Source organism: Bos taurus, chromosome 1, assembly GCF_002263795.3.
Source record: "Bos taurus isolate L1 Dominette 01449 registration number 42190680 breed Hereford chromosome 1, ARS-UCD2.0, whole genome shotgun sequence".
NCBI classification, from domain to species: domain Eukaryota; kingdom Metazoa; phylum Chordata; class Mammalia; order Artiodactyla; family Bovidae; genus Bos; species Bos taurus.
In genome coordinates, this window is record NC_037328.1 from 45,212,364 (window position 1) to 45,237,906 (window position 25,543).

The 25,543-nt window shown below is 39.1% G+C and overlaps 1 protein-coding gene across 1 annotated transcript in view; it reads right to left on the reverse strand.

Moving 5' to 3' along the window:
- Positions 1-25,543, reverse strand: part of ABI3BP (ABI family member 3 binding protein) — a 288,504-nt gene that overhangs the window by 23,699 nt on the left and 239,262 nt on the right. The window contains exons 54-58 of the mRNA XM_059890043.1: positions 25,343-25,447; positions 21,495-21,623; positions 20,694-20,762; positions 12,650-12,859; positions 7,232-7,340 (exon numbers count right to left, since the gene is read on the reverse strand). Coding sequence (XP_059746026.1) covers positions 7,232-7,340; positions 12,650-12,859; positions 20,694-20,762; positions 21,495-21,623; positions 25,343-25,447 — 622 coding nt within the window. The remainder of the gene's footprint in view (positions 1-7,231; positions 7,341-12,649; positions 12,860-20,693; positions 20,763-21,494; positions 21,624-25,342; positions 25,448-25,543) is intronic.

The window sequence follows — 25,543 nt, forward strand, 5'->3', positions numbered from 1 at the left end:
AAGTGTATAAAAGTATCTGTGAGTTTCTTAAGAGGCTTACATGAAATGATGCATGTAAATTTAAGGTACCATGCACATAGTAAGTCATTATAACTATTCTTTAATATTATATTTATATCCCTAAAGAATTTTTTTTAAAGGTGCTTCTACTCTTGGGGAATTTGAGAAACCCTACCATAGAACTCTCAAGGCAGAACTATGTCCACAAACTTGTGTTTGTAAAGGTGATAAGAAAGGCATCTGTGGTTTACAGGCAAAACTGTCAGAAATGAGGAAGCTCCACCCTTTGGGATCTAGCCTGAGGCTAACCTCCAGGTCAGGTTAGGGCAGACACATCTTTCTGTCATCTCCCTGCCTTCTCTTCCTTTGCTCCTCTCTATAATGATTTCCCCTTATTTTTACCCATAACGTAGTGCTGAATTATAATTTTCACTATTTGGTAAACTTAACAAAAGCTCTTAAACCTCAAGCAACCACTTTTTATTTAGAAAGGCCACCCGGTAGCTCTTTGCTGGTTTGAAATGTTTTGTTAGCTGATTTGACCCCTAGTGTCATTTTGAAATATCTGGGCCCCATTCAGGTTGGGTTTCAGTCAGAGGGAAAGACAGGAAAGAGGGGGGTTAGAAAAAAAGAGTAAGGGGAATGGAATGGGGAAAGGGTGATCAAACCCACCAGTTCTTCAAGGACTGCAGGACTGGGGAAAGGATTTCTGGATACCTGCCAGGTACAGGCACTCTGCTGCCTGGGAATACAGCTCAGAAACAAAGGGCAGAGCTGGGGGGATACTGCGAGGATGAAATAAGCCTAAATCTGTCAGAAGAGAGTGGAGCAGGTATCAGGGGTCATTAACCAGCTGCCCAGTAGGTCTTTAAGGACATTTCTTTGATCTTGCATTTCTGTAGGGGGACACACATTTCAGATCTGGGTTGCTCTCTAATACTGAAGTGTTGCTAAGAGTATCTTGCACCCCCTCCCTAGATACTATGGAATTTGAAGTACAAAGTAATAAAAATAATACAGTGATGTGAAAAGAAGAATTGCTGTCTTTATAGACTAGTGGAGTTCCATGCTCTTTGCCTCTTTGCTGTTGCAAACCTGAGCAATCAACTCAATTTCTTTAATGAGGAAGCAATTATTCTTCTGCTGCTCAGACCTACAGTAAAACTAAAAAAAAAAAAAAAGCCTGATACTCTGGCAGCTTATTTTATTCCTTTCTATAAAGCTGATGAGAAGAGATACTGAAAAGTTAATACATACTGCAGAGACTAGAATTTCCCAAAAACCTGATGAATAAGGTCATAATGGCCATTCCACATGCCTGCTTTGTTCTATCAGATTTACAGTTTACAAGAAGTTGCGGCCTCTATTCCAGTTTATTTTTAATGCCAAGATTTAAGTCATATAACACAAACAACAGCCCCAAACTATCTTTGCTGTCAGCTACAGGAAACTTTGGTAGGTTTTAATCTTGGAGGAAGAGCTATTCTCCAGGATCCTCCCAAGCCACAGACGACAGTAGAAGTGCTTGAGCCAGTTAAGTAAACTTGATTTATCTTAATTACCAGACAGAGTGCATTTTCCATAGGAAATTGCTGGACCACATGTATGTCTGGCACACACACAGAATTCTTCAGTTTCTTAGCCAAGCAGGGAGAGACATGGGCTTATACGAAGAGAAGACTGAGATACGAGGGCTCTGTAAGTGGAGAGTGATTGTGTGTAAATCCACATTCCCCAACTAGTTTATCAGGAAGAACTGGCCCATCAATGGATTACCAAAATGTGTGCTGAAAATAACTGTCTGAAAAGAAATTGCAGACCACAGACATAGATTCAAAGCAAAAATGGTTTATCAGGACAAACCTACTCACTGTAAGACAGACCCAGGTTTTGGTTTTATTTTCAGTTCCAGATTTCCCTTTTATTCTGTGATGGTTTCAGATAGCATTAAGATTATGTTATTTTAGATCTGGGAGAGACTTTAAGGTCAATTAGCCCACAGTTCTGGTCCCTTTAAGCAGTGGTGCAACACTTATTTTTTAAGTTACATACTTCATCATTTCTTCTGTTCATGGAACTAAACATAATCATAGTGGTCTTTGCAAACAAAGTAGTTGGCTACAGACAGGAGGACTCTTCTTAATACTTTCTTTTAGTTCAACTAGAGGCACACAATGAAGTTTCATGGGGAAAAAAATAAGGGGAAAATAAATATTGGAGAGTGGGCCAGTTGGGTACTGTTTCAGTGGACACTAACATCTCTACATTGTCTTTGTATTTTAGGGATGGAGGGTGAGAGAAGGGGATCCTCCAGAGAAAGAGCTGGAGTTGTGCTCCAGCTGTTCATCTCTGGTAACAGATCCCGTCATTTGACTTAAACATTTCTGGCTCCCCCCAAGCAGCCCCTCTGTCCTGTGTACATCTGTCAGCCCAGCTGCGAGCAGCCATCAGCAAGGCTGGGCCTGTCCTCACTGTGCTGCCTTGGGAACTGCAGCTGGTTCCCCAGGGCAGCCAAGCAGCTCTGCGCTCTAGAGACAGAGACACCTCAAGCCGGGTGAGCCGCTGAACTCTACCAGTGGCGGGATCACTGCTGATGGATACAGTCGTAATGGCCATTCCACATGCCTGCTTTGTCCTATCAGATTTACAGTTTACAAGACATTGCTACCTGTATTCCACTTTATTTTTAATGCCAAGATTGAAGTCTCTTACTGTGGGTTATTTTTCAAGCTTCTCCAGAGTAAATAACAACCTGGCTACATCATTAAAAACAGGCAGGAGAAGGTAGCATCGTTGACTATCTTTTTGGTTCTAAAAGAGTGTGTGAACTTTTAGAATTTTTAACCTCAAAGGCTCTGTAGATCTCTTTTCTCTGCCTTGATTATGCAGGTTAAATGTTCTACACCAACCTTTATCCCACCCATGTCACTGTTTAACAATTAGCCGGTAATTATGACCTGTTTTTAGAGCTCCTGTTTTCTAGTCAGGACAAATGATGGAAAAGGTGACTAAAAATCAATTCTTTACATGTGTCTCCTAGAATAGGAACAAAGCTATAGATATTCCTTCAGAAGGTATTATCTTTCAGCTTTTCAAATAGGGAATTCCAGAAGCTCATGGAGGAGTTTTAACAGCTATCATTCAGAGTTGGCCTATGTGGGAAATTTACTGTACATTTTGACTCAAAATTTTCCACAAGGGATGAAGTGTGATTACAGTCATTCTTTATAGCTAATAAAAACCACCTGCTAACTGCATCCTGTACATACTTCCTCTTTATTTTACAGGGTGTCTATTATTTGCATTAATCTTGGGTCATGATTGGGGCAGAGAAGATACAGTGGTAAGGAACCTTGTCTTTACAATGTAAGACAGTGTGAAAACAGTTTGTAACAAAAGAGCCAACAAGTCCAAATTGGGGAACTTGCAATTTTATTATGCCTGCTGTAGCCTCACTATCAGTACTAACTTTGAGGACTAGTATTTTACCTAAGTTGTGTGCATGGAGGTCACAGGGGTCCTCCTTAGAAGGCATATTGATGGTGGACAGGAGAGACAACCAAGGTACACACGACAACAGTGGGAAAAAGGTGAGTGGTTGTATCTGAGTCTAAGGCAAACGCCAACAAGTAGCATGAGTCCTACAACAGTTGTAACTGGAAACTGGACATGAACCTCATGACTTGACAGGTCCTGTGATTCCAGAGTGTAATTCAGTTCAGCCCTAAGGCACTTTCCTGTTATGTCCCCATTTGACCAATTCGATCAGATGCCACAATGGTACTCACGCAAGAACTTAACGAAAAGTTATTTTCAGTTAGATGTGTTCTACCAACTACTCATTACAAGTAGCTTTAGTATCAAAATTGATTATTCTAAGTAAAGAAGAGTCAGAATGCAAGCTAAAATGAAAGTCAGAGCAAGTTACTCCCCAGTTACCATGCTTCAAGGTCTCCCCATCACTCGACCACATTCCCTGATCTGGCATAGAAAAGTGAAGGTGTTAAGTCACTCAGTCGTGTGCAACTCTTTGCGATCCCATGGACTGTAGCCTGCCAGGCTCCTCTGTCCACAGAATTCTCCAGGCAAGAATACTGGAGTGGGTTGCCATTCCCTTCTCCAGGGGATCTTCCAGATCCAGGGATTGAACCTGGGTCTCCCACATTCCAGGCAGATTCTTTACCATCTGAGCCAAGATCTGGCATGGAAGGCCCTCCCTAACTTGGCTTCTGCTTCTCTTTGCTTCCGCTTCTCTCCACTTTTTGTCCCTCACACTGGTGAAAACAGCCTGTTTTTCACCATGCACAACCACACCATTTCCGCCACTGTGCTGACACGCGCACTATTCTCTCTGACCTTCCTTTCTCTTACCACAGTTGCCTGACTGGCTCCTGCCTACTTATCACCCCTCAACCTAAGTGTCACCTTCTCCAGGAAGTTTTGTCTTTCCTTTGATTCCCCAGACTATGTGACATGCCACCCTTGGGCTCCCACTGTGCAGACTTCTACCTGAACTCTCACCACTCTGTGTACAATAATCGGTCACTAGCCGTCTGCCCCATTAGCCTGGAGCTCCTCAAAGACAGGCCGGATGTTTACTCCTGTTTGTAGGCACAATACCAAGCACAGGGCTGACCACGTCACTGGCACCAGGTAAATGTCAGCTGAATGCAGACGCAAACCTTTTACAAACAAGTTATGTTTCAAATGTCCCTGGCATAACTGTGTTCTACCTCTGATCATGAGCTAATAGGTGCACTGTGAAACCCGAGAACAGCCTGATTCAGAAACAGAACACAATGAACACTTAGAAACTGGATGCCCTTCAGTGCACCTTCTGTGTGCTACGTGGCTCACTTTTTTAAAGTGGAATAAAAAGCAAGTTCTGTAAGCCCAAGTCCACCTATTAAAAAGTCCAAATTAAATGACCTTTTACTGTTTCCTTAAAATGCATTATGGTAAAAATAGGCCTTCTCCCTGTTAATCTGGCTAAGGAAGCAGAACCAAATTCATCAAATGGGCTTTTACTGAGATACATGCTAATTTTGGCCAACACAGATGACACCACCCTTATGGCAGAAAGTGAAAAGGAACTAAAAAGCCTCTTGATGAAAGTGAAAGTGGAGAGTGAAAAAGTTGGCTTCAAGCTCAACATTCAGAAAACGAAGATCATGGCATCCGGTCCCATCACTTCATGGGAAATAGATGGGGGAACAGTGGAAACAGTGTCAGACTTTATTTTTGGGCCTCCAAAATCACTGCAGATGGTGACTGCAACCATGAAATTAAAAGACGCTTACTCCTTGGAAGGAAAGTTATGACCAACCTAGATAGCATATTCAAAAGCAGAGACATTACTTTGCCAACAAAGGTCCGTCTAGTCAAGGCTATGGTTTTTCCTGTGGTCATGTATGGATGTGAGAGTTGGACTGTGAAGAAGGCTGAGCGCTGAAGAATCTATGCTTTTGAACTGTGGTGTTGGAGAAGACTCTTGAGAGTCCCTTGGATTGCAAGGAGATCCAACTAGTCCATTCTGAAGGAGATCGGCCCTGGGATTTCTTTGGAGGGAATGATGCCAAAGCTGAAACTCCAGTACTTTGGCCACCTCATGAGAAGAGTTGACTCATTGGAAAAGACTCTGATGCTGGGAGGGATTGGGGCAGGAGGAGAAGGGGACGACAGAGGATGAGATGGCTGGATGGCATCACTGACTTGATGGACGTGAGTCTGAGTGAACTCCGGGAGTTGGTGATGGACAGGGAGGCCTGGCTTGCTGCGATTTGTGGGGTCGCAAAGAGTCGGACACGACTGAGCGACTGAACTGAACTGAACTGAATCTCTTTAAGAAAATTAACATTTGCAAAATTTTCCATATTATGAATCAAAACAGACAATTTTAAGGGAAAAAAACCCACACTTGTGGAAAGATGTTACTCTTGCAGTATAGGACTATGGTTTATATACAGCAGAGCATCTCTAATGAATTAGATGCTTCCTTTTCCCCTGAAAAGATCAGGAGTCTCCCTGCTGTCAGAGCCAAACAGGCTCTTGTGGTATCACACTAACACCCAGTTCAATTCAGTCAGATGACAATGAGAGATATGAGAAATAAAATATGACACACACACAAAAAATCTCTGATGCTGAAGTTCCAGGTTTCACCTTCGCTGATCTTTTTCAACATAGAGGATCTTCATCAGGTTATGAAATATTCTTTCTTGAAAAACTCCTCAATCTGGAAAATTGATCTGTATTTGCCTGGTGTACTATAACTTAAGATGTCAGGATTTCTTTTTTGTTGTTGTTTTATACAGAAAGCAGGGACAGTTTATCAAATGGTGTTTTGGAGTTTGAGGGAAGAAATTGATTTCCCACAGAGTGAAATTTAGTCCAGAAATGAATTTAGCACTTGGGCTTTATTAGGGCAGTACTTGGCTATATCCATTTGAGAGTTGGCTTGAGTAATACATTTAATGATTTAGCCGTGTAAAACAAACACAAGACCAAAACCCCCTTCCCTACTACATTTTTAGAAATGTCTAAGGCTCTTATTTTTCTTGCATCAATAAAATAAATTGATAAATTATTACATATTTTAGATTTAAAAAGGAATCACAAAACTATACAGCAAGATAAACAACCTGGTATCAATGTGTAATAAGGGATGCCAAGAAAAGTTATTATTGAACAATTAATATATGTCCATTTAAACAAAATCTATTCTCATTGTCTATAATAAAAAGATCCCAAAGCAAAGGAATGCTGTGTCTAGTCTGTAACTATTTTAAGCATTAACTCTTACAAATGTTTACCTGCATTTGTCATGTGGCTTTTGTTTCCCTCCTCTCCTCTTCCAGCACACCAGCCAACTTTCTGTGCTTCAAATCTAGTTTATACCATCCACACTCCAGTTTTCTCTGGTCTGTAGACTTTTCCTCTGCTAAGCTTTGGTATTTGATATCAATATTTGATATTAATGGCCTTCTACCTCTCAGTGTCCCCAGCTCTAATGTTAACTTACAAGACCGACTTGTCAGTTCCTGTATCCCCACCAGTCAGTTGCATATTTGCAAACCATGACTCTAGGAGTCTCTAGTGCTGTGTACAGAAAGCCAAAGAATGAAAGGCAAACTAGACCCTCCCTTCAGATGGAGAAGGATGATGTCATTTCACTCCTTTGTTATGATTTTTACACTCTCAGAATTCACCTGTAATAGCACTGGTGGCTTACCTTGTGTCTGGTTTTAGGTTTTCTACTGTGGAGAAGGTTTGATTTGTTGTTTGAATGGACTTGTTCTTCCCACTGAATGACCCATTTTCTCTGGATATAACTTCATATTCTGAAAAGCAAGAAGGCCAACAGACACTTGTCTTTATGCTCTGGCAAACTGAATGTTCTTGAAGCTAACAGCCTAAAAAGTCACTCTCATAAAAGTGAGCAACTGAGATTGCAGGCCTGAGACCTATTGATCATACACATTTGCAACTTCCAGATGGGAGATTATCAGTTGATGGTGAAGGTGCCAAAGCATTTGGGGAGTTGCTCATGGACCATTTTTGTTTTCTCTCTACCAGAGCAGGAAAGGCCTGGTAACTGTGTAAAGTGATGACACTCCTGGGGTAGCACTGTATATGGTAACCTATCATTTTGATATGTAAGTCAGATCAACTGCCATTGCTGGAAAATCCAGTGCAGTTTTGTAAGAAACATTCTATGAGGAGTGGTGCTTCAGCAGAAGCACATTTCCTGCTCATAGGCCTTTATAACATAGCTGAGAAATGGTCACTGATGACATGGTACTGCTGCAAGTAACAGTTAAAACCATAGCAGCAAATAACATTTAACCAAATAATGAACTATACTTTCCCAGAGTCCCTTATTTTGAACTACAGAATTACAAGATTTTCGTACCTACTGCTTATGTAAGTTACATAAGTCTTGTACATATTGCTTATATATGCCCCCTTGATAATTATCCTTGAATTAAAACAAAACAAAATGAAACTTTATCTGTAAAGTCAGTAGAGAGATCTGTATAAATTTACCTAAAGGGTAGCTTTCTATGAACTTACAGGGCTAATCAAAAGAGAAAGACTTTCAGAATAAGAGAATATAATTTACTAATATGTTTTCCATGTTGTCAGTTGGGATTTAGTTTAATACATGTGATGAGATCACAAAGAGGATTACAAAAATCAAACAAAAACCAACAAACAACTACAAAAGCCCACTCAAAAACAGTTCTGTCAATATGAAGAAATACACAAGTGGTGGGCTTTGGGGAAAGTGGGAAGATTGTGAGTTACTGGGACTTAAGCTGTTAGTGCTGAGACCAAAGGTAGGAGATAATATTGGAAATAAAGCTGAAATTATAGGATAACTCATGTAGACTTATAATCACCAATTTTAATTTGGGAAGGATCTTTAATGGTAAATTAAAAATATCCAAGATGTAGGACCACCTTTTCAGAATAATTTCCTATAACCATTTTAAATTAGACTAGAAGGCAATGGCCATTGTATCTGGACACATGAATGCAGCTTTTAAAAGACTAATGGCTGGTATATAGTATGTCTTCCTCAGACTCTCTGCTCTCAATCTTTGTCTCAGTTGACTTTTTATTCTAACAGAGCATGGAAAGAGGGAGAGGGAGCATACTGAATTCAGATATTCAAATTATACTCTTCCCTCAGCCATAAAGGGGCATTTACTAGAAAAAGAAGGGAGTAATTAGAATGGAAATAAAACAGATTTTTTTTTTAAAAAGGAAACTGCATGACTTAATGGAAAGAAACAGACCAAGCCACTTGCCTGGATCTCAGTCTCAGTTTTCCCATCTGTAAAATGTCCACAGTGTCTCTTCATAGTGTTACTTATAGGGATTAAAGCAGGAACATATGAAAAGTGCTTAATAGTATTTTGCTCAACAGGTGGTACCTATTATTATTATGTCTTTTATTATTCTTTATTATCCCTGAGTTGTATCTTAAAACTTGAAAATTTGAAAGATTCCAGTTCGAAAGATTCAAGTGCTGATTAGTCATTGAACGAGCAGTTTATATGATATTCCAGTTGGTTCATCCATGAAAGCAGTCACCTTCAAAAAACATCTTTGTTTGGGTCATTCCTAATGTTTAAATGTTAATTTAATATGATTTTAGTCCTGAAACTTTGGAGTTTTCAAAATGGATCTAGAAGTTCCCGTCATAATTAAAAAGGTATTTAGAATTTTTCCCAGAATTCTTGTTTTAGAATGTATGTATCTTTCCTTTTTAATTTTTTAAAGTGATAATAGCTTTTTCATAAATGCACCAACATTCCAAAACTCTACCACCAACAACAAAAAAGTGTGTGTTCATATTTCTTATTTTAAGATAGGGGATTTAAAAAATAGTTTCTTTAAGAGTAAGGATATAAGAAAATCTACAAAGAACTGACACTGAATAAGTGGTCTCTTTTACCCCCATCAGAGGGTTTTAACCTCCTTATGAGATAATTCACTTAGAAGATAATCATTTATTATGAAGGTTGGGAACATCATAGTCTGGTCAGTGCAGCATGAAAATAATAATGGTGATACTACTGCTGCCAGTCCTACTGTTGCTGCTGCTGACAAATGTTAATTTAACAGCTTCTAATTTATGCTGCATGAATTGCCTGTTACGTTTTATGCTCACAACAAATTGATAACAATGGGAATTATTATTATTACAAATAAAAATCTAGAAGTTCAAAGAGGCTAATTATAGATTCAAGTTGCATTATCTAGAACATACCTGGTCTGGGATTTAAATCTATGTCCATATGCTCTTGACATATCACAAAATGACAAGTTATGACTAACTTAACTTTAAGTTGTCCAAGGATGTAGGCTATGAGCAATCTCTATGGTGTACCTATTTCTACTTTAGTGTAGAAGGGTCATGGAGAAGCATCAGAATTTGGATGTATTTACTAGAGGTGAATACACGCCTATCAATTAGAAGAAAGATTACTGACAGAAGTCAACTAGGGAAATGAAGAATATGTTCCCTCTCTTTTGTTACCTTTCTTAATCCTTTCCTGAAAAACCATTTCTAATGATATGAGAATTAATCTCTGTCTTATCTGAACTACTGGTTTATAAAAGATTATATTTGAAGTCATGTGATATTTAATGGAAAAAAATAGATCATCAGGGCATATGGTTCAATGTTTAAAACATTAAGTAAATAGTGACTAAATACTGACTTATTTCTATGTATAAAATATTATTATTATATATGTGGTCCTTATCCATGAAAATTGTTAGAAAGTGAAGAGGAACTAAAAAGCCTCTTAATAAAAGTGAAAGAGGAGAGTGAAAAAGTTGGCTTAAAGCTCAACATTCAGAAAACAAAGATCATGGCATCCGGTCCCATCACTTCATGGGAAATAGATGGGGAAAGTGGAAACAGTGTCAGACTTTATTTTTGGGGCTCCAAAATCACTGCAGATGGTGACTGAAGCCATGAAATTAAAAGACGCTTACTCCTTGGAAGGAAAGTTATGACCAACCTAGATAGCATATTCAAAAGCAGAGACATTACTTTGCCAACAAAGGTCTGTCTAGTCAAGGCTATGGTTTTTCCAGTGGTCATGTATGGATGTGAGAGTTGGACTGTAAAGAAGGCTGAACGCCAAAGAATTGATGCTTTTGAACTGTGGCGTTGGAGAAGACTCTTGAGAGTCCCTTGCACTGCAAGGAGATCCAACCACCATTCTAAAGGAGATCAGCCCTGGGATTTCTTTGGAAGGAATGATGCTGAAGCTGAAACTCCAGTACTTTGGCCACCTCATGAGAAGAGTTGACTCATTGGAAAAGACTCTGATGCTGGGAGGGATTGGGGGCAGGAGGAGAAGGGGACAACAGAGGATGAGATGGCTGGATGGCATCACTGACTCGATGGACGTGAGTCTGAGTGAACTCCAGGAGTTGGTGATGGACAGGGAGGCCTGGCGTGCTGTGATTCATGGGGTCGCAAAGAGTCAGACACAACTAAGTGACTGAACCGAAGCCTAGTATCTAGTGAAAGATCTCAACAGCTCATTAACATTTAATAATATTAATAATGTCAAAACTAATTGGTTAGATAAAGTATATCCTATTTATGATACTTTGAGATTACAGATTTATATAATTTTAAAAAGCTATCATTTATATCATGATAAAAGGAAAATACAGAAAGGAAAATCCTGCTGTTTTGAAAAGCTAAATCATACCCAAGTGAATGTGTATTAGATTATTAGACATATTAGATTAACCAATGCCAATTTGATGTTCTATATCTTAAAGGGAAGTGAAATTTTTATAAATCGTTTGGTCTTGTGAGAACTAAGTCTCAGCACTGCATATGGATTGACAATTTTAAGCCTTTTAATACATGTAGATAATCAATACTTACAAATTGATTGATTTTTAGATATCAGGATGATAGTACCTACTGGCATAATCCCAAGTAAAGAAGACTAGTCAAAACTGCATGAGAAAGGAAATTCACAAAATGTTTTTTTTAAAGGCCAATTAAGCAAAGACAAGCTGCTGAATTTGAGCAAACTCTGGGAGATAGTGAAGGACAGGGAAGCCTGGTGTGCTGTGGGGTTGCAAAGAGCTGGGCATGACTTAGCAACCGAATAACAAGCCGCTTACACTGGAAGCTGCCCAGACTAAATGGTTTTGTCTAAGGAGAAATAGCTGCTGTTTTCTCCTTTATTCAAAGAAAACTTTTTGACAGCTCCTGAATCTCCCCACTCCTCACCTTACCCTGTGTACTGCTCTCTCCTCCCTCTGACAGCCTCTCATGGGCCCCTCTGTTCCATCTGCCCACCTTGGGCATGTGGAAGCAGGACATGCATGTACTCACACTATTTGCTTCATCCTCTAGCTGATTTGGGTGGTTAGTCATCCCACCCTCCCCTCTTCTCTCTAGTCTGACTCTCTTATTCACTAAGGAAAATTAAAATCCCACATAACAAATTCAAAGAGTGACTCAGAGTTTCTTATTTTTCATTATCATTTTTATGAGAAGTAGCAGAATCAAAATTCCCTAAGATGGGCAGAAAATTGACCAGGAATAGAATTTTTAAAAACCATACCTGTGGCTGATTCATGCTGATATATGGCAGAAAACAACACAACATTGTAAAGCCATTATCTTCCAATTAAAAATAAATTTAAAGTAAAAAAAATTCTCATAAAATGACTGGAATAATAATGTTTAGCCTGCTTCAAAGTTCTAGGTCAATCTAGAAATTGGGATGGTGAAAGGAAAATTGGTTTAAATACTATTAGCAGTGGCAACTTCTCATGTTATTTTTAATTTTCTGGTAATGGAAAGATGAGATATACCTTCACATTGAGAAAAAGTTCTGAGAGGAGAAAGAAGATATATAACTTAAGAGATCTGCTAGGTTAACAGAGAGACCATAACCAGGACAAAGACGATCTTTCCCATCTTATGACACTTCTGAAAATCATCTGCCACAGAGACAGCAGAACTCTGCAGGGACTTGCTGTTCCTGAGATACATCACCCAGGGTCACAGTCTGACTTGAGGTACCACATTCCCCAAAGCATCATCTAATCAATGCTTCCCACCGTAGCAATAGTCCGCATGCCATGCTCTCACCAGTGACAGTGTCATTGAGTGGCTTATCCCAGTCCAAGATGACAAAGGAGGGACACCCTTCCACAGTGACCACAGTGAGGTTGGTAGGTGGGTTCTGCGGTGGACTGGTGGCATTCCCCTCTGTGGCCTCCTCTTTGGGGAATCTCTTGACAGAGTCGGTGATGGAGCAGGGGCTGTTGTCAGGCTTTTGGATATACCGCACGTGAGGACCTAAGAGAGAGAGGACATTGAGCATTTTGGTTTTTTGAGCTTGTAAAAAAGGTGGAGGAGAAGTCATAAGTAAAACAATCTGTTTGAGGATATTTAATCTAATACTATAAGCAGTTGGATGAAAGCAGTGATGTGGATGGTTTGAATTTGTGAAAATCCAGAATCCTGTCTTTGGGATACATGATATGGATGATATTATTGATTTAATTTTCTAAATAGGTTTATCTTATGCTAATATCCAAAAGTAATTCGGTTTAAACTGCATAATTTATGGGGTACTGGAAAGAGTACTCAAAAGGATCTTGGTTCAGTAGTGGGAAATGATTTGCCTTACACTAAAATATAGTTCTGTTCCTACCAATAAACCTTAAAAGCCAGGCTCAGAAAGATCAAGTGGTTTTAAGTTATTTAATTGCACCCCAGAATAAAATCCAACAATATATTAAGAATAACAAACATATACAGCACCCAATGGGCTTCCCTCGTAGCTCAGTTGGTAAAGAATCTGTCTACAATGCAGGAGACCTGGGTTTGATTCCTGGGTTTGATTCCTGGGTTGGGAAGATCCCCTGGAGAAGGAAATGGCAATCCACTCCAGTATTCTTGGCTGGAAAATCCCATGGACAGAGGAGCCTGGCAGGCTACAGTCCATGGGGTCACAAGAGTCGGACATGACTTAGTGACTAAACCACCAACACAGCACCCAACTGGATAAATTCCTTACAGGAAGAGATTACCCATAATGAGAAAAATAAATCATTTAGAGTCAAACTGGAACTTGCATAGATGTTAGAATCATCAGACAAGGACAATAAAACAGTTATTATCTCTATAATCCACATGGTCAAAAAGTTAAGAAATGGAAGATATAAAAAAAGACCCAAATTAAATTTCTGGAGATCTTCAAAGAGAGCAGAGAAGAAAAGACATGTTAGGACAACAAAGAAGGATCGTGGCAGATTTCTCATCGTAAAGAAAGCAAGTGAGAAGGCAACAGAGACATGTCCTATATATTAAAGAACAAAAACCAAAACAACAACAAAAACTTATCATCTAAAATTCTATAGTGAAAATATCTTAAAAAAAAAACAAAATATTTTTTAGACATACAAAAGCTGAAAGAATTCATGACTAGCACACCCAACCTATAAGGAAGATTCACGGAAGTTCTCTAGGCAGAAGGAAAATGATGCCAGATGGAAATACGGCTGCACACAAAGGAATGATGAGCACTGGAAATGGTAACTATATAGGTAAATATACATAATATTTATCTTATTATTTAATTCTCTCTGAAAGATAGCTTGTTTAACAAAAATAATTACAATTTAGTGTGATCTATATAACATGCAAAAGTAAAGTAATAGCCCAATAGCCAGGAAAGAAAAGCTGCTATACTAATGTAAAGTTCTTATACTTCACATTCAACTGTTTATGAAGTTGTGGAATATCACTGGAAGGTAGACTGTAAAGTTAAGGACACATTCTATGAACCCCAAATTATTCACTAAAATAACAAAACAAAGTTATAGCTAAGAGGACAACAAAAAAGGTAAAATGGAATCGTAAAAATATTCAGTCCAAAAGAAGGCTGAAAAAGAAGAGAGAAAAAAGAATAGATGGAACAAATGAAAAACAATAGCAAGATGATAATAGATTTAAACCTAACCATATCATCAAAGAATATTACCATAAACAAAAAAGGTCACTTTATAATGATAAAGAATCAATTCATTAGTTTATTACAATCCTAAGTAATTGAGGTCTATACCTAAATACAGACCTTTAGTATACATGGAGCAGAAAAAAAAAAAAAAAAAAGTGACAGAAGAAGAAAGTATAAATAAATTTACAGTTAGAGCTAGAGATTTTGGTATTCTTTCATTAACTGATAGAACAAGTTGATAGAAAATCACAAAGGATATAAAAGAATTGCACAATATAACCAAGCAAATTGACTTAATTGACATTTTTTAGAACACTTGTTATGGACTGAATTATATTTTCCTAAAATTCCTATGTTGAAGATTTAACTTCCAATATGAGAAATCAAACCTGATAATACCTTGAAATAAGGCTTCTGGACTCTAGAACTGAGAAAGAATAAATTTTGGTTGTTTAAGCCAAAGTCTATAGTATTTTGTTTTGGCAGCCCTAGCAAACTAATACAATATTCCACTTAAGACTAGGAAGATACACATTCTTTTTAAGTATACACAAAACATACACACCAAGATATACTATATTCTGGGCCATAAAAAAGTCTCAATAAATTTAAAATGACTCAGGAAATACAGAGTATATCACAACAATGTAGTTATTAATAAAAATCAGTAACAGAATGATCTCTTGAAAATCTTGAAATATTTGGAAATTAAGTAACCTACTTCTAATAAGCCAAAGAAGAAACCAAAAGGAAATTTAATAGTATTTTGAATAGGGTAAAACTGAATACACAGTATATCAAACATTTTTAGATGGTGCTTAAATAATACCTAGGGAAAATGTTGTAGCACTGAATTTCATATTTAAAAAGAAGAGAGGTCTCAAACCATCTTGAACCTTAAGAAATTAGAAGAGCAAATTGAACTCAAATTAAGCAGAAAAAGGAAATAATAAAGATCAAAGTAAAAATAAATGAAATGGAAAACAGAAAAATAATACACAAAATAAATGAAACCCAAATTGAACTTTTAGGAAGATCAAAAGAACTGATAAACCTATGGTGTGGCTGATTAGGTGAAAGAGAAAAAAAGGCACATATAATCAATAACAGGAAAAAGAGAGATGACATCATTACAGATTATGCAGATATCAAAATAAAAGAAAATGAAATACATTTGACAACTTAGATGATATAGACCAATAACTTGAAAGACAAACATTATGAAAGCTCACTATGGAAGAAAGCATACTGAATAGTCCTATACCTATTAAAGAAAAGAAAAAAAGAAAAGAAAGTGAAGTCGCTCAGTTGTGTCCGACTCCTTGCGACCCCATGGACTGTAGCCTACTAGGCTCCTCCATCCATGGGATTTTCCAGGCAAGAGTACTGGCGTGGGTTGCCATTTCCTTCTCCAATTATAATGAATTACAAGTAAAACACTTCTCACAAAGAGAATGTGAGGCTCAGATAACTTTACTGGTGAATACTGCCAAATATTTAGGGAAGAAGCAATACTAATTCTAAACCCTTTCAGAAAATTGAAAAATTCAGTATTATTTTGACACTAAAACTTGACTAGATTTTACAAGAAAAGAAAATAACAGCCCAATATCCCTCACTGAATACAATTCTAAACAAAATTTTAGGGAATTAAATCAACAATATATTTAAATGAGAATACACTATAACCAAGGGGAATTTGTCCCTGGAATGCAAAGTTAATCTACAATTCAAGAACAATTACTTTATCATATTAACACACTAAAAGAAAAGAAAAACCTTATAATTATCTCAATAAAGCCAGAAAAATCATTAGACATAATCTAGCATTCTACTGGAGCAGGAATAGAAGAGAACTTTCTCAACTCAATAAGGATATCTATAAAAAAAAAACCCACAGGTAACAACATACTTAATGGTGAAAGATTAAATGGTTTTTTCTATAAGATAAGGAATAAGAAAAAGATATCAATCCTCACTTTCAATTCAGTGTTTTTCTGGAGGTGCTAGCCAGTATGGAAAAGCAAGAAAAAAGGTACTCAAGTTGGAAAGGAGGAAGGAAAATCTTCCTCTTAGATGACATAGTTCTGTATATAGGAAACCCAGCATATCTACAAAAAAATCTACAGAGCTTTGCAAGACTGTAGAATATAAAATCACTGTACAAAAAAATCAGTTGTTTTTCTACATATTAGCAATGAACAATAGGAAACTGAAACTTAAAATGCTACTTTTATGTTTTATTTCACTGAAACTAAAAATCATTGGTGAGAGAAATGAATAATACCTAAATAAATGGTGAGATATACCATGTTCATAGGTAGGAGGACAATAATGTTCAGCTGTCAATGCTTTCTAATTGACTTGCAGATTCAATGAAATTCTAATAAAAATATGAGCTGGCTATTTTTCTTTAGACATTGATAAATTCATCCTAAGATTTAGCTAGGAATACAAAAGGACCTAGAGCCACCAAAACAACTTTAGAGAAGTAAAAACAATGTTGGAGAACTAACACAACCCAATTGCAGCACTTGTCATAAAACCACAGTGATCCAGACACTGTGGTATTGATGGAAAGGTAGCTAATAGATCAATGGAACAACTAGAGAACACCTAAATAGTTCCATGTATATATGGACAATTGGTTTTTGACAAAGGTACAAATTAAATTCAGTGGAGGAACAATAATTTTTCAACAAATATGGTGGAACAGTTTGATATCCTTAAGAAAATAAACTTGCATTCATATCTTATATAATATACACAATTTGACTCAAAATGGATCATAGACTTAAATTTAAAAGTAGAAACCTTCTACAAGGAAACAGGAGAAATTTCTAGAAGGAAACAGAGGAGCTCTTTGTGATCTCTGATTAGTCAATGATTTCTTAAATGTAACACCAAAGATGCAATCTAAAAAAACCAAATCAATAAACCAAGCTTCATTAAAATTAAAAAAGAAGCCACATAGGGAGAAAATGTTTGTGAAATATGTACCTGAAAAAGATCTTCAACCAGAAAATATAAAGACTCTTAAAACTCAACAATAAGAAAATAAGCAACACAATAAAAATATAGAAAAAATTTAAAGAGACATATCAAAAAGGATATACAGATGGCAAATAAGGACATGAAAAGATGTTCAGCACCCTTAGTCATTAGGGATATGCAAAATAAAATCACAGATACTACTACATACTTTTTTAAAGGGTTTAAATTAAAAAGGCTAACCATACTAAGTGTTAGAAAAGATGTGGAGGAACTGGAACCCTCATACACTGCTGACAGAAAGGCAAAACAATACAACTGTTGTGAAAAACAGTTTGGCAGTTCCTTAAAACGTTAAATATACACTTACATATGATCTAGCCATTCCCCTTATAGCAATTTGTCCAAAAAGAATGAAAGCATATGTCTACACAAGACTTGTACATGAATGGTCACAGAATAGCATACTTTACTGGTGATGTAAAAATGCTGGAAACAACACAAATGTCATGAAGTTTTAATAAATTATTATATATCTATGCAATGGAATACTCATAAGCAATAAAATGGAATAGTCTGTTGATACATATACCAACATGGATGCATCACCAAATAGTTACGATAAGTAAAAGAAATCAGAAAGGAAGTTCATAATATATTATTTTCTATTATGTGAAACTCCAAAAATGCATATTAGTCTATAAAGATGATGCAGTTAAAGTGCTGCACACAATATGACAGCAAATCTGGAAAACTCAGCAGTGGCCACAGGACTGGAAAAGGTCAGTTTTCATTTCAATCCCAAAGAAAGGCAATGCTGAAGAATTTTCACACTAGCATACAACTGTGCTCATTTCACATGCTAGCAAGGTAATGCTCAAAATCCTCCAAACTAGATTTCAACAGGTGAACCAAGAACTTCCAGATGTATAAGTTGGGTTTAGAAAAGGAAGAGGAACCAGTGACCAAATTGCCATCTTCTGTTAGATCACAGAAAAAGCAAGAAAATTCTAGAAAAATATCTACTTCTGCTTCATTGACCACTGAAGCCTTTGACTGTGTGGATCACAACAAACTGTGGAAAATTCTGAAAGAGATGGGAATACTAAACAACCTTACCTGCCTCCTGAGAAATATGTATGCAGGGTCAAGAAGCAACAGTTAGAACTGGACATGGAACAATGGAATGGTTCAAAATTGGGAAAACAGTACATCAAGGCCATATATTGTCCTCTGTTATTTAACTCATATGCAGAGTACATTATGGGAAATGTCAGGCTGGATGAGTCACAAGCTGGGATCAAGATTGCTGGAAGAAATATCAACAACCTCAGATATGCAGATGATACCACTCTAATGGCAAAAAGCGAAGAGGAACTAAAGAACCTCTTGATGAAAGTGAAAGACAAGAGTGAAAAAGCTGGCTTAAAATTCAACATTCAAAAAACTAAGATCATGACTTTGGACCCACCACTTCATGGCAAATAGATGGGGGAAAAGTGGAAACAGTGAAAGAATTTCTTTTCTTGGGCTCCAAAATCACTGCAGACAGTGATTACAGCCATGACATTAATAGATGCTTGCTTCTTGGAAGAAAAGTTATGACAAACCTAGACAGCATATTAAAAAGCAGAGACATTACTTTGCTGACAAAGATCCATCTAGTTAAAGCTATGTTTTTTCAGTAATCATGTATGGATGTGAGAGTTGGCTATAAAGAAGGCTGAGTGCCAAAGAATTGATGCTTTCAAATTTACGGTGCTGGAGAAGAATTTTGAGAGTCCCTTGGACAGTAAGGAGATCAAATGAGTCAATCCCAAAGGAAATCAACCCTGAATATTCATTGGCAGGGCTGATGCTGAAGCTCCAATATTTTGATCACCTGATGTGAAGGGACAACTCACTGGAAAATATCCTGATGCTGGGAAAGATTGAGGGCAGGAGGAGAAGGGGACTGACAGAGGATGAGATGGTTGGTTGGCATCACTGACTCGATGGATATGAGTTTGAGCAAATTCCAGGAGATAGTGAAGGGCAGGGAAGCCTGGCACACTGTAATCCATGGGGTTGCAAAGAGCTGGACATGAGTTGGTGACTGAAAAACAACAGCAACAATCTATAATATAGTTACCTTGAGACTAGAGGTTAGGTGGGAGAAGTGAAGAGGAGGGATTATAAAGGTACATGATGAAACTTTTTGAGGTGTTGCATGTACTTATTATCTTGATTATGATGATGGTTACATGAATATATACATATATTAAAATTTATTAAATTTTATACTTCAGAAAAACAGATCACAAAAGGAAACACTGGTCTATATCATATAATATCTTTTACATTGGTAGATTAGATTACTGTTCAAAAATATTCTCTATATTCATGGAAAGCGTATATTTCCCCTATCTTCAACTTGAACTTAGCTCTGTCACTTTCTTTTGCCATTGAATATTGGCAGGTATAACACAAGGAGGTTGAAATGTTGTTGTATATCTGGACTCCTTCTCTCTTTACTTTGTATCATTAGGAGAACGGCTTCTTCTGGGTCACTGTTAGTCTTTCATCTTGGGTACCAAAATGAACAGATGTGGAGCAGACCTTAGGCTAACCTTAAGAGACCCAGCTGTACCTGCTTCTAGAAACAGAATCACCCAGCTAAGCACATCCTAAATCAGCTGACCTCCATGTGACTTGTAGACATATGAGAAATAAATCCTTTTTAGGGTATGCTACTAGGCTTCCCTGATGGCTTAGTGGTAAAGAATCTGCCTGCCAATGTAGGGGACACAGGTTCAAATCCTGATCCAGGAAGATACCACATGCCACGGGGCAACTAAGCTCATGCACCACGACTACTGAGCCCGTGCTCTAGAGCCCAGGAGCCACAACCACGGAAGCCTGTGTGCCTTTAGAGCCCACGGTCTGCAACAAGTGAAGCCACTGCCATGAGAAGCTCTTTCACTGCAACTAGAGAGTAGCCTCTGCTTGCTGCAACCAGAGAAAAGCTCATGCAGCAAAGAATACCCAACACAGCCAAAAATAAATAGGTAAAAAAAATAAACATTAAAAAAAGAATATGCCACTAAGATTTTGTAGTTACTACACAGCAACAGTTAACTAATATACCCAACAAAGATAGCTTTCTTAAAAGTAAGATTTGTCGCCAATCAAACATACCTTTGAATCTGGGCTTCCCAAGAGGATCAGTTTCTCTTGTTGGACTTGAGCTAAAGTCAGTGATGTTATCTGAGGATGGATGATACAATGAAAAAGTAGTAAAGGCTATAAATATTTATAATGCCTCCTGGTCAATTGCGTGCAACTTTGATTTACATATTATTATAATCCATATTATTCACATTTCAAGGCCTTTAACTGTGTCCTGCTGCAGCTGTTCTGCAGAGTAATAAATTATTTAAAGATTACAACTGGGCTTCCCTTGTAGGTCAGTTGGTAAAGGATCTGCCTACAATGCAGGAGACACAGGGTTCGATTCCCAGGTCAAGAAGATACCCTGGAGAAGCAAATGGCAACCAACTCCAGTTTTCTTGACTGGAGAATTCCATGGACAGATGAGCCTGGCAGGATACAGTCCATGGGGTTGCAAGAGTCAGATACGACTTAGCGACCAGACCACCACCACCAAAGATTACAACGAAGTAGTTAATACGCATTCATATATTAAGTTATGTGTGATTAGGAATGACATGTGGTTTAGGAATAAGGACTAGGTAATCTAGATCTTTTGAGGAAGACTTTATTAAAGATCTTGGCACTTCCTTCTATGTCTGCAAAAGAAAGGAGCACATTCCACAGTAAGTCATTAGAAGTAAGTGTAATTTTAAATTAAAATGTCCCTATCAATCATAAAATTGAATGAAATGTATTGATCCAGAACTGGGACTCTTTTCTCCCTAATTTGAAATCCTCTGGTACTTTGCGGCTAAGCATCCAGTGGGACTTGACTGACATACTCACCAAGATCTTCTCCTGAGGCAGGAGCTGTTGGTTGCTTTTTATCTGTCTCCATTCTCTCCAAGGGGGCTTCTGTAGGTATGAGTGTTGCCCTCAAGGGTGGGGAAGTTACTCGGTCTGATGAAATGATTCCTATAATGCAAAGCCAAAGGAGTCAGGTTTTGTAGGGAGCCCTGCAGAGTTCCCCATTTACCTATTCAGCAAATATTTATTAAGGACTTACCATGTGACTTGGCACTATATGCCAGGATTAGAGAGAAAATAAGACCTGGTGTCCTTGATTGATTGGGAGATATGTGTAAGCCAAATTATACTGAAGCATTATAAATATTGTGAAAGCATAAGACAAGGTCTCAGAGAAGACAAGTCTATGGGGAAAGATGATGGGTGCTGGGGGGAAGACAGAAATGCCTTCCTAGAGGGTGTGATCAGTAGGTAGGCATGAGAGCTGTATTCTAGGTGGAGTTTGCAGGAAGAACACAGTCAGGGAAGCATAAAGTCATGTGGCATGTTGAATTGAAGGCCTGAGAGCCAAGAGTGCCAGGAAGCAATGAGAGCAGAGCGGGGGCGGGCAGGGAAGGGCAGTTCATGGAGGGTCTTGCATACCATGGATTTAGATATCATTTTTAGATGACAAGGGCCCATTAAAATTTTTTCACTAGGGAAGTAACATGATCAGATAAGGAGAGAGTGAACAGTTAGGCTGCAAGTCTGGTGGCAGACAAAGAAATCAAGAACTAAAGCAGCTGTGTAGGCAAGGACAGAGGAGAACTATGTAAGAAGCAGTGAGACTGGATGGAAGGGGTTTTACATGAAAGATATCAAGAGGATGGAGTGGCCAGACTATAGATTAAATGATGGGCATGGGAGATGGCGGGGGAAGAAGAAAAAGGTTTATAAGGTAATGACTGTGATTCTGGCCTAGTGGCCAGACCAGTGTTACTCTGAGATGCTGTATTCAGCAATGTCTCCTCTGCTCTAAAAACACATGTAGGTCTCCCAAATAGGATCCATCCCAAGGTCTATGCAAATATGGGTAGAATAGAGTGGAGGCTTGGAGAAGGCAATGGCATCCCACTCCAGTACTCTTGCCTGGAAAATCCCATGGATGGAGGAGCCTGGTGGGCTACAGTCCACGGGGTCCCTAAGAGTCAGACATGACTGAGCGACTTCACTTTCACTTTTCACTCTCATGCATTGGAGAAGGAAATGGCAAGCCACTCCAGTGTTCTTGCCTGGAGAATCCCAGAGACGGGGGAGCCTGGTGGGCTGCCATCTATGGGGTCACACAGAGTCGGACACGACTGAAGTGACTTAGCAGCAGCAGCAGCAGCAGCAGCAGAGTGGAGGCTAGTAGTAGTGTTAGTCGTTCAGTTGTGTCCGACTCTCTGTGACTCTATGGGCTGTAGCCCACCACTCCGCTGTCCAGGGGATTCTCCTGGCAAGAATACTGGAGTGGGTAGCCATTCCCTACCCCAGGGGATCTTCCCGACCCAGGGATTGAACCCAGGTCTCTTGCATTGCAGGCAGATTCTTTACCATCTGAGCTACAATCTGTCATAAAGTGGAGGCTAGATTTGCTTTTATAGTCTTCATGGGAAAAGGAATTGTTCTCAGATGATAGAGAGTCAAAGAGTAAGGACTGATGTAAGGACTGTGGCCCAGCATGGAATCATGGATGATGGGCTCCTGGTCCTGATGGGAGTGGGCCCCAATGAGAGGATGAGTGAAAACCATGAGATGCTGCACTGGTGCCAGCAGGAGCTTTTTTGAGTGGGTAGAGCCAGCAGGAAATGCTTGGATGGTATTTTCATCCTGGCAAGGAGAGCGGGACTAAGAGGCCTCCATAGATCTGGAGATGGGGGACAGGTGGAGATGCCTCATGGGAGCCTAAGACTATGTTCAGAGGGCACATGTGGGGGAAGGCATGTTTTCAGAGAACTCCCAGAACACTGAACTGATTTCTTGAATTCCATATGCACTTTCTGTGATGGTCATCAGGCCAGATGTGTACAACTGATCTCATTTGTGTTTGGCTCTTCAGTGTAGGGCTTCCATGGTGGCTCAGATTGTAAAGAATCTGCCTGCAATGTGGGAGACCTGGGTTCAATTCCTGGGTCAGGAAGATCCTCTGGAGAAGGGAATGGCAACCCACTCCAGTATTCTTGCCTAGAGAATTCCATGGACAGAGGAGCCTGGCCGGCTACAGTCCATGGGATTGCAGAGAGTAGGACACAAGTGAGCAACTAAAACTTTCACTTTCTTTCCTCAATGTAGACATTTCTTTTGAATTAGAGATGGCTAGCAAAGGGTGGGAGAGCACTAGAGTTAATCTCAGAAGTGGGATGTGTTTATACCATCCCACAGGCTGGATGAGTTATACCGAAGCTACACTTATTGATGGGAGTGAACAAGGTTTTACATGGCAGGAACCAGGGCCATGGAGCTGCAGCTGAAGACACACAGCCTTGCAGGAGAGCTCTGTGGAGGGAGGTTCCCCTAACTCTGCCATGGAGGACACTGGAGCATCACTTTCAGTCTGACCTGAAAGCTATAGAAGCTCAAGTCTCAGCTGTCCCAGGTTACAATTAATGAAGAAAACCTGGTCTTCTCACTGGGGCCATGTCCCCAGACCTTGATTCAAGCAGGTACCACCAGCATGGATGATAGGCTGATTCCTCCTTTAGCTGATGGGAAAACAACCCAGAGGCCACTGTCCCCTAGTACATCATGGAAACTTCTCCACCACATCCTCCTTTCATCCTGTGAAAACAGTGACATCCATGCCCTTTCTCATAAATCCTTATCAGTTTCCTCTTCCACAGTTGTACTTAACAGCATTATCCTGATTCCCACTACAGAATATTTAGGAGATAGACATGAGGGAAGAGGGGGGAAAAGATGGAGAACATGCTGTGATCTGCTGGCAGGTCCAGTGGAACAGCCTTTAAGAGGAGTGAGATGAAGCTTTGCTCTGAACTGGGCTCACTGATCCTTAATTGCACTCATATATTCACTCAATGATTACCGGATTCACTCAGTAAGGACTGGATTTGGTTCTGGGAATTCAGAGAAAGTGTCATCTGTCATCACAGAGCTCATGATCTAGTAGGGGAAGACAAGGACATGAACAAGTAGGTATAAAACAGAGGTTTGCTCTAACAGAGGTATGTTTCAAGGACAAATAGGACAGAGAAGCAGTGTTAAGTCTACTTTGGGGAGCTATAGGAGGCTTCTTTAAGACAAGGATGAAGTATGAGTGTCCCAGGTGATTGGGTGAGGTTATTCTATGGGAAAAAGACAACACATGCCACAGCCTAGAGGTGAGAGGTAGTCTGCCTTGTTGCATAGACTAGGCCTGCTCAGTCACCCTGAGTATTCCAGTCTCCGGTCTTTCCCCTGGACCCATAATATTGAGGTCAGCATGAAGGCTGGTGGACAGGGGAGCTACCAAGGAGATGTAAAGCATTTTATCTCAAGAGACAGAATGTTAAGTGGAGGACATTTTCCATTACCCCTGGTGGGTTGGCAGCCCCAAATAATCCATTTGTTGAAGACAAAACGTCTAGCCCCAAATAATCCATTTGTTGAAGAGTTTGTGACTGCTTCCATCTCAGCACCAAGCACCCGGCATCTAAGAAGCAAACTGACGTAGATGGACAAGGATGGTGGCTGTCACCCCACCCACCCAGAATCAGGACAGGAGTCCTTAAAGTTGTAACTGTCTGGTCTTTGGGGCCAACACGTGCCAAGGGCTGTCTGTTGCTTGAGCTAGCACACCAAGAAGGGCTGGTGGTTGACCAGTAAAACTGAAATCAAGGAAGGATAAGGAAGGTATGTGACTGACATACCTGCACTTCCTGGCTTTCCGGTGACATTGTTGGGTGGTAAAGGCTTTCTTCGTGGGGGCATGGGTCTGGGTGGCAAGGGTGGGCGACGAGTACCTGGGATTATGGCTAAGAGATAATATTACAGATAAAGTGGTCAGAAGGATTCACTCTACAAAATCACAGGTTTTTTTTAAAAAAATACAACATTTGACAAGTAGCCGT